The sequence below is a fragment of the Eurypyga helias genome, unplaced genomic scaffold, assembly GCF_000690775.1.
Source record: "Eurypyga helias isolate BGI_N326 unplaced genomic scaffold, ASM69077v1 scaffold2755, whole genome shotgun sequence".
Classification (NCBI taxonomy): Eukaryota; Metazoa; Chordata; class Aves; order Eurypygiformes; family Eurypygidae; genus Eurypyga; species Eurypyga helias.
Window position 1 is genome coordinate 9463 of NW_010251937.1, and position 10589 is coordinate 20051.

Sequence of the window (10589 nt, forward strand, 5' to 3'; positions counted from 1 at the left end):
CATCTGTTCCACCTCACAGACAGCTGTCCTGCCCCAAAAAATCCTCTTGCCTTTCAAAAAATATCACTGAGAAACACCGAATCCAACACCTGTGATTACCTTCCCTGCTCTGTTCTCAGGGAACTGTGTTTTTTCCTACACCAGGGCAGCACAGGGGGCGACTTTGGGTCTCTAGGCGCAGATATGCTACATTTAGACAAAAATGTACACACATATTGCACAGACACACGCAGGATGCTGCTCAACCTCGAGTACTCACGCTTCACAGCGTCACCTGAGTTTCAACCAGTGAGTAGAAAAGCGCCTTACCCTCAGAAGAAGGTGTAAGTTTTATGACAGTCAGGAGTGAAACCATCACAGTTCAAAAATGCTTTTGCAAAACCTGACTGCCACCTCGTCCCTGAAGGAGCTGAACGAGTAAATGGGGCACATCACAACCCAGGGGCAATCTGGAGCGATACGTGTAAATGTTGGGGGAGAGGAGAGGACGGGATAGCACTTGCCTTGACAGTAGTTTTGAGATTTAGACTGCCTATCATCCATGACTACAGAAGAAGAGATAAAAGTAATCCTTGATGTGCATGCAGCCTGCTATCCCACAATCAGAAGTAATAAGATCTGCCACGGAAGCATCTCAAACTCAGTAAAAGCCCCACCTGACATACAAACTGACCGTAAGATCCCCTGCCAGTCTGGAAAAGCATCCTGCAGAGAACTGCAGCACACAGAGCAACTAAGGTGTTCACCCCCCTGATCACAAACGAGCTGACACACGGAGAAATAATAAACTTGCAGCCCTGACAACCAAGAAATGAGGGAATAAACTGATGGCCGAAATACAGTTATAAATGAAGCATTGTAATGTGGTGATAGAATTACACAACCAGACGTGGACTCTTCACAAAATGAGGGGAGAAAATGTATTTGCAACTTAAAAGGCACATGACATACATGTGGAGCTCCATTTCTCATTTAAACTAGATGAGGCATATTAGATTCATGAGCTATTTATTTAGCTTTATGTTTACCATTTACTATCAAACCTGAAATTACCAGAAAGAAATTATCATTTACACCAAATGTAGTTTAAATGCACTAAATAATTAATTTAAAGTCATATTGGCATAATCACTTACACTTAATAGGATTTGTATACTGACTGTGCATCTGAGAATCATTAATGATCTGTTCTGGAAGCCTCATCAGCCAATGAGGCCGCAGACTGTATCTCAATTACTTTGCATTTATAATGAACCTTGTTTGTAATTTAAGAATATTATTCCCTCCTGAGCAGTAATTTAAGACAATATGTGACAGCGTAACTGTAAAACGCCAAATTAATCTTATAAGCAATTATTTCAGAAAATACACATTTGAAGATTTATCACTATTAACATTAACTGCGAGTCCTGATCCCAGCTCTGCTGACGACTCTTTGCTTTGAGCCAATCATTTCCTCTGCATCCCCGTTTCCTCTACATTAAAAAGGAAAATACACCTATGCGCTCCACCGAAGTACTACACAAGCGTTTGTATAAGAATGCGAGGGAAATGTAAAATTATGGGATTTAAAGTAATCCAAATCTACATGCACTGATGGAGTGCTTTAGAAAATAACACCGCTGTCACACACAAGTTTAGTCAGACTGTACTTTAACCTACATTAGCTCTACAATGCAAATCCTACACCAGCACATGTACGCAAAAAGAAACTCAGCAAGCACATAGTTATACATTATTAAGTATTTATGTACCAGTTTCCTTTTCCCAACTTTTGAGAACTGCAAATTTAGCTCAGCCCCTCTCCCCCACCTATATTATTTGTCTATTAGTGGTTTAGGGGTGGGTTTTTTTTTTTTTTAATTCCAAATATAAGGGAAAAAACCTGCATATGTTTTGTGTGAGACTGTGGGCTGTGGTTACGTTTTATGACTACTTAAGGCTACCTACCCTGTTAAGATCCTCTATTTCAGAACTGAAGTTTGTTTCTCCTTCCATCATTTCCTCCTCTTCTAATGTCCGTTCATCATCAAAGTCATGCACCAGCATATCAGCTGATGGATCAAATTCATGGTCATCAGATGTTGCTGAACCTCCTGATAGAAAACATTTTAAAGAATGTTTTTAGTTAGATCATGGCCTCACAGAGTTTTAGTTTTTATTTTGGTGACATTTTAATACTCAAATTATACTGAGAAATTATCTTCAAAATCTCTCAATCACTTATCTTAGGGACAGCCAATCTCATTATTTGGAGGACGGTGAAAGCTGTCCTTTGGGTGGTAAGAGATCATGGAAAAAGAACCAGGAGATACCGTTTAACCAGGCAGTTCTCAAAGTACTATCTCTCTGGACATCGGGCTCCTAGTTAAATGTTTAGGTTTTGAAGACTTGATTCCTAAGTGATCATAAACCTCTCTGAATCAAGAGTTCCACTCGGAGCAGAAATGCTCCTAAAACATAAACTCAGGGCAGTTGGTTCCTGGATACCTTGCAAGCTTTCTTGTTTACCACTCCAGAGACAGTCTATTTCCCAAATTTAAGTTCCAAATTTTAACTTTTCCAAAATGTAAACGTAAAGGAAGCTTCACAGTTATGCAGATTTTATTTATGATCCCAAACCCTTTGTTATTTTCCCCATGCCGTTTTTGCACAGTTCTTTGTAAAGAAGTCTGGTTACATTTTATGACAATGAAAAATAAATGAATGGATGAATGGTTGGGCAGATGCAGCGTTTTAACGTAATTCGGCACTACCTTTACGTAATTCTAACCCTGCCAACATTTTTCCACTTGTCTCTGTGGACAATTTATATTTCATTTTCCAAAGCTTGAAGAGTGTACCCACACTAAGGGTGCAAGAGGGTTGGTTATAAAGGGTTAACTATACTTTGTGGTTTGATGTGTCAAAGCAATTGATTGTTTCTCTGAAGGCAGTAAGAGCTCAAGAGACAAGGGCAGTCCCGCTAGGCTAACTACTGGTAAGCTTTTCCACCAGCAGAATGCCAAAACCCTTGGAAATAAGTAACACTAAGTACAGTGGTATCAAAGTGAACAAAACCAACCCCAGATATTCCTGATCTACACCCAGGCTGACGACTAGAGAGCCAGTAGCTCTGGGACACTGGGATATCAGAAAATAATCAGCTTTAAAAACAGAAGTCACGAAACCCCTCATTTTTAGTAATCCAATGAGGTAGAGAGATACTGCTTTTCTTGCTGCTTTTGTTTGTGATGCTGTTATGCATCAATCCGTTCAGCAATAGTATATCTATTAATTGAGAGCACACAATGCCGTAATCTTGACTCCAACACCACCAGGAGCCATGCCGAGAGGGCTGATAACCGCTGGGTAAAGCGGTCTCTTCCATGCCCCCAGCCCTCGTTCGCTTCGTGCCCCCTCGTTCAGCATTCCCGAACACGTGTTGGTGCAGCTTTTGCAAAGACAAGAAACAGATTTCCCCAGTGTATTTTACCGTTTAGAAACTTGTGCTGGTACAGACTGGAAGAAATGAGCGACCACTCAAACCAGTACCCCCAACCACCTACTCATCAGGTAACATCCTTAGATTGCTAACTGGAAGAGACCAGCAACAGTAATTTTTCAATTATTCTCTTTCCTCACAAGTTTAGGAAATAGTAAAAAATATTTACCTGGGCTTGAAGACTCAACAGAAGGCTAAAAAAGAAAAAAACAGGAAATTATTTTTCTATATTGAAGCTGTACAAAGTCAATTCAGCAATTCATTGGATACAAAGCAAGTCACTGTACAGAATGGATTTACAAATAAAGCACCACAAACACGCTGAAGTGATTTAAGATAAATAGTATTAAGTTCCTCCTTGATGGATCAGCACTGCTGCATGATTTGAGCAAGAATAACTGGAAGAACTGCCCATTTTATGATGCAACAACTGAGTTGATGAAGGTATAAAATAAAGCAGAACAATTCATTCTGCAAAGAGCATGAGAGTTCCACCACCCGTTCAGCGTGGCACAAATCAGTGCTAGTGCCAGATGGGCCAACGCTACTTTCCATCTCTATCCGATCGTTCCCAATTCTTCCTTCATGCTGACACAAAACTCAAAACTAAAAGCAGCGACAGGTTAGTAGTCTTCAACAGATCCCGCTCTAACTCGCTGTAGCAAATCCCCTTTTCCACAACCGAGGTATCTGTCAGATTACATGGACAGTGGAAGCGCAGTTTAAGAGAAACCATTCCTCCTACTCGAAACTGCATGCTGTGCACGACACAAGCCCCCTGTTCCATTTAAACTAAGGTACGCACTGACAAGGTAATCACAGACCCCAACGAGAACTCCTCATAGAACAAAAGGGAAAGGCAATTTAATCTTAATCTCTAACACAGCTGCGAGGAAAAAAACCCACACAAATTATTTTGCCAGCCAGACTTTCTTCCCAAGTACATTTATAACACAAATTAGCATGATCACAGGCTACAAAACAAGTATGGGTTTTGAAATACAGAAAAAAAGAGACTTCCACAACAATTTTCACGTAACAGAGCCATCCCTTGGCCTACCGTATTGGGTAACCCCACATTTATTATCAGAACAAATGTCTTCTTTCATAAAACTCTGCTCTCCCTTGCTTATAACTTTGCCCATCTTTAACCTCCTGGGCAGAAATTTGCATGTCAGACATGCCAACTTCATTTGTTTTGAAAATTCAAGCAAATGTTCCGATTATTTTCAGGAACAGACTTAACAAAGTGTGTTTTTCAAAGAGCTGCGGTGCCCCTTCTCTGTCACCTTCTGTAAACAAATATTATTTGGTACCATGGATATTCTTCTATTACTGCTTGCATTTAGCCAAGAAACAATCTGCAAAACTTCAATTTGCACATTCACAATAGATACTTCCGTGCCTGCACAGTACTTTATCTAATTGTGCTCCTACTAGAACTGCAAAATCTGCACACCCAGAATTACATGCAAAATTAACCCAAGCTATTATGTTAGAAACTGGTAAATTCATACTCAAGTAAAGACTTGTTGATTATTCCAAGATTCTCTAAAGCATTTTCCTTCTCTCTGACTTCATCTCATAAGACCAAGCAGCCACTCACACGAGCCACTTCCACCCAAAGCACCCGGCCTAGCTATGTAGCAAAGAAAAACCTAAAATTAAAAAAAATCCTGTGTAACTATAAAGCTCTTGGAGATGAGCAGCTCTGCGAAGTGAGAAGAAACACACTGTCTTGGGAATCGATGGCCAAAGTTCACTTGCATGCTGGCCTACATTTTACTAGAGTCTACAATATACAAATGAAACCGCAAAATATTTGCCTGTCTCAAGCAGAAAGCAGCATACAGAGGTAAAACCTCATCTTGGGTATTTGCCTGAAGGGTGGGCAGAAGCCACAACAGTCAAGAAGTTTTGCTCTCCACACACTGCACAGCCTAAAGAAAATACAGAATACGTACACTAGCTTCAGGTGAAGACACTACAGTCTGGTTTTCCCCATACTTACTAACACCCAAATATATTTTCAGTTTACGTGCAGCATCGTTGCTGACTTGCAAGAAATAGCTTTTCAGGCAGTATTCGCTTGAAAAGGCAGTACTGCACCAAAAAGCCAAGAGAAATCAGATCTGCCCAACCAGGCTGACTGAAACTCCCGTGAAGCGCGTAAGCACTAAACACGCTTTTGCAAAACGTTGCACAATGCCACAGGAAGTTTCGCCCATGACTACAGTTTAGAAACCTTCCTTTGTAAAGATTATCTTAAACGCCAGTCTGCAGGATTATTAGCATATACTGAGCTAAAGTTGAACATCAAAATCAGCCAGCAATGACTGATCTCTACTTGGTATGTTCTGCTTGTTTGATAAACCTGCAAAACCGGGTAATTCATAACAGGTAACATGCAGGTATTAGTGCAAATTAACGAAGGCTTAGCATATTCACTGCTGCAATCACAGGTGGGAAACCAAACAAATTCACACTGTTCTGGCAGAATACTGCACATTCAGTGCAAGGAAGAAATAAGACAAACATCACTAAGAAGTATCTTAGAAAGTTTTAAAAAAGACTTAAGTCTTCCGTAACAATTCTCTCCTAGCAAAGAGAAATGAGTGTTGCAAATGCAGATTATAGCCACCTCTAGCAGCCAGAGGAATTCACCACCTGAACAGGGCACAGCAGAAACGCAACTGGAACCAAACTGCTGTATTAACTCCAACAACCCAGCCAAAGCAACACGGCGCTGTAAGAAACTCACTGTGGGCTGTGCAGACGTCAAGGTGCGGCTTCCCCTGCCTACGTACTCTGCAGCCTCTGCCAGGGTATGAAGTTGCTTGCAAACACATCCAGCCCCAACCCAGACCAAGCTGTGAAGACTCCATCCTCAGGCAAGGTGCTCTGGCATCCCAGGGTCCCCTTTTAACAAAGCATCCACCCCAGACTTATGCTTTGTAGAAGGGCAGCATCGGTGTAATTTGCATCCAAATAACGACTCATCATCACGACATAGACTGCTCTCACCAAAACCAAGTGAAATCAATACCTGAAGGGGCTACAAGAAAGCTGGGATGTGTGTGTGTGTGTGTACTTTTTACAAGGGCCTGTAGTGACAGGACAAGGGGGAACGGGTTTAAATTGAAAGTGGAAGCTTGAGATGGGACATCGGGAAGGAATTCTTCCTGGAGAGGGTGGGGAGGCACTGGGACAGGTTGCCCAGAGAAGCTGTGGATGCCCCATCCCTGGAAGTGTCCAAGGCCAGGCTGGATGAGGCTTGGAGCAACCTGGTCTAGTGGAAGGTGTCCCTGTCCATGGCAGGGGGGTTGGAAATGGATGATCTTTAAGGTCCCTTCCAACCCAAACCATCCTGTGATTCTATGAATAAAGACAGCATGAGTTCAAGCAAACAGAATCTAGGGTGGTCTAATGGCAGCAGCTCTGTCATCATGGAAAAAATCCCACTTCAACCCCTAAAGCACAGCTTTGCTTTCCACCAGCATTAAGGATTTGCCATTTACATCAGGCTCAAGTCCCACACTATGTGATGCACTCTTATTAACCACCTCCCCCTTCCCATTCCATCCTTTGATACAATACACAGGTATCATTCCCTTCATCTATGGACCATCTTTGTAAGGTGTCCATAAAATGTGCCCTGAGTTCATTTAGTCCATTTGGGTTCCATCAGTTACGGTGGTCACTTGGGGCAGGAGAGGGGTGTGTTGTGGGATCACTGAGTGCCAAAGCCAGCCCAGATTGGGTCATTGCTGCGCTTCTTGCAAGGCTTGACCTCTGTGGGTTCAGGTGATTTCTGCTACAGTAATTCCCGTAACACATGACTCACATCCGGGGATTGAGGATACAGGAATTGAGGTCCATCATGCTATTTTATTGGCTAATCTCACCCAGAATCAAATCCCCTTAAGTCAGTATAGAGGTAAAGTGGGTTCAGGTCTGCTACAGTAATTCCCGTAACACATGACTCACATCCGGGGATTGAGGATACAGGAATTGAGGTCCATCATGCTATTTTATTGGCTAATCTCACCCAGAATCAAATCCCCTTAAGTCAGTATAGAGGTAAAGTACTGCCCACTTTTCTGGTTCAGCAATGTCCAAAGCCAGCTGGATGGCCTGTACCTCTGCAAACTGACTGGATTCGCCTTGTCCTTCAGCAGTCTCTGCAGCTCGTCATACAGGACTCCAGAGAGCAGCCTTCAGCTCCGATGTTTTCCGACAGTACCACAGGACTCATCAGTAAACACAGCACACTGCTTTTCATTTTCTGGTAATTTACCGTACAGTGAGGCCTCTTCAGCACGTCACCTCCTCCTCTGGTAACATTCCAAAATCCTTGCCTTCTGGCCAGTCCATGACTACTTCCAAGATTCCGGGGTGATGGGGGTTTCCTATTCCAGCATGTTGTGTCATCAGTGTGACCCACTTCCTCCAGGCAGCATCAGCTGCAGAGGAGGTATACAAAACCAGAGCGGCAACAGGCCTGGACACCCAGCTCTAGCTGACCCCACTCTGAGCAGTGGGTTAGTCCTCATTATCTCCAAATGTCCCTTCCAATTCCAACAATTCTGTAACTAAATGCTCCAATACACACTGCAGAGGAGCCTACCATAATGAAGCGTCTTCCTGTTGAGAGCAGATACAAAACCATACTGGGGCATAAAAACATCTTATGAAAGTCAAACGCTTTAAGAAACCAAGCTCAGTGTTCTGAAACAGCACGGAGACAGCATGACAGCTCACAAGGAAGCAAACAGCCTTACCTGCAGGCTGAAGTAACTGCTAATACAACCACCGCTCTCACACCTTCAAAAGCCTTGCTAAAATACTGCGCTGCGACCCCCAGGGCTTCTAAGCAACTCCCAAAATACATACAATCCTGGTCTATGGAAGAGAGGGGAAAAAAAACAACCAACCAACCAACCCAACCCAAAAAAATACCCCCAAAACAGATAATCTGCAAAAACCCAACCACCTCCAGAAACCCAAGTCCATTCCAGGCTACCCCACAGAATGGATACATTCCCTGGGAGGTTCTAGTTCACCCTTTGCCTCTGACTTCACAGGCAGCTTGTGGGTCTCTACTTCCTTCTAAGCTTTGCCTACCGTATCCACCTAGTCTGTCCTAGTTTGTGGATTATCACCTCTGCATTTCATATGTTTCTAGACTAAGTGATGCACTGCCAATCATTTTGTGCTTTCTATTTCTAGCTAGACGCAGTGTCACATTACATCTCATCTATATTAATGGCAAGCTGCTGCCAAAAGTAGTAGTCTGACCCCTTCCCACCACTCCATGTGCTTCTGCCACTTGTGCCAGGTCCAGCAATCGGGAAAGCTGCAGCATGTGCTGGTTCAGCAAACCAATCTCAAAAGAACCTTAACACCAGTTTTCCACCCTATCAGTGAGCTGAAGTACTTCACCTTGGGCCTCTACAACTGCCAGACACGCTGCAAACAACCTAGAGCACGAGTCTTGAAGCCAGACACATGGAGAAGGGTGTGCGGCGGGAGATCAGGAGTAACCTTTGCAGTGACAATCTGTTAAGATTACACATCAGGGGAAAGAGCATCCTATGATGACAGAGCTGTTTCAGGGCAATTCCTGCAATTCTCGATTATCCAGTCCTATTGCCTTGCCTCCAAGTGACCACAGCTCTGGCCAGGGTAGAACAGATGGCTTTGAGGGCATTTGCTTATGAAAATTTCCTGGCAGTAGTTAAATATCAGATGGCTACATCGGTCTCATCAGGTCTGAAGTCCTAAGCTAGGATAAGAGCAATTCCTGAGAAAAAGGATACCCCTGTTCTTCAGAGGCTTTTCATTGTCTGCTGCAGCAATTCAGAGAAGTACAAAGCACTTTTTTGCCTCAAGGGCACTCATGGGAACAAAGAGCTGCTACCTATAAAAGGATAATGGCATCCAAGGCCCAGCAGAGAAAAACTATGGGATACTTACAACATATGGTTGACACACTCAAATTGCTCTATGTGTAACACCATCAGAGAAGACAACAGTGAATGTTTGTTGTGGGTTCAAAAGAATGGAAAAAAATCACTCCTGAACTCCTAACTCATGGGCAACTAAGAAAAACTCAAGCGACCAAGGGGGTCCGGCTGTACAAACACCACTGAGCATATCTGTTAATGCTCCAGATGAGCAACCTGAAGGAAGTATTCCGAGGTATGAAAAATAAGAGTCTTATGGTAAAGAGAAAAAAGAAAAGACATTGAGCAATAAAATATCAGGCTTGCATGGCACTAAAAGAATCTGTCACTGCTTTTATTCCATGTGTATTTCTAGGAGTCTGGGGAAAGGCATGCAGAATAGGTGTTTACAGCAACTTAGTGACACTTGCAGTCACAGCCGAGCCAAAAGGTCGTACCAAATACGCTCTCCAGTGTATGGATATGGGAATAAATGGAACTGCAATTAGCCAGTCTCTTTCAGACACCTCTGACTGTCAAGTGATGAAGAGAGCAGACATATCAGACAAAAATACAGTGTTACTCCAACAATCAAAACTCGTTGGACTTTGGAATGTCTGTATTACTGTAATTTGTGATGGAAGTTAAATGGTGAAAGTAAAACTGAACTGACATCACCACAGGTTTATTTAATGCAAACAGCCTTCTGGAGACGTGAGTTTAGCAGAGTTTATTTTTGAACCCACTGTTTCAGAAGCAGAGGTACGCTTCCAGGCAATGCCCACTTCTGCAGGCTGGCAGGAGAATTCCATGTCTTATTCCAGTGCTTCCCAGCTGCTTGGACTGGAATGGGCTACTCCACGTACCCAGTTTTCTCTCTTTTCATTTCTCCTACAGCCTGGAAAGGAACATCTGAACAGAACTGACAAGGCACTACAGTTCCACTTCTACCAAAACTAGTGTTGTAATTGCTAACATATTTCACATTGCTTAATATAATTAATAACGAAACATCTTAAAATCAGCAGTATTTGCAGTCTCTACAAGACAATGACAAATATATATTCTGTTCAAATTTACTCAGTTTTCTTTAACAGCTCCTTAAGTGTTACCTAAAACATGTAAAAACTAAAATTACATTTTGTCTGTATTGATAGCAA

General features: G+C 42.6%; 1 protein-coding gene across 1 annotated transcript in view; it reads right to left on the bottom strand.

The window, feature by feature from the left end:
• LOC104510041 (mesoderm induction early response protein 1-like) overlaps positions 1-3678 on the bottom strand; it is a gene marked incomplete at both ends in the record, with an annotated part of 11495 nt that extends 7817 nt beyond the window's left edge. Inside the window, 2 exons of the mRNA XM_010152171.1 lie at positions 1951-2096; positions 3654-3678. Coding sequence (XP_010150473.1) covers positions 1951-2096; positions 3654-3678 — 171 coding nt within the window. The remainder of the gene's footprint in view (positions 1-1950; positions 2097-3653) is intronic.
• Positions 3679-10589: the final 6911 nt, after the last annotated feature.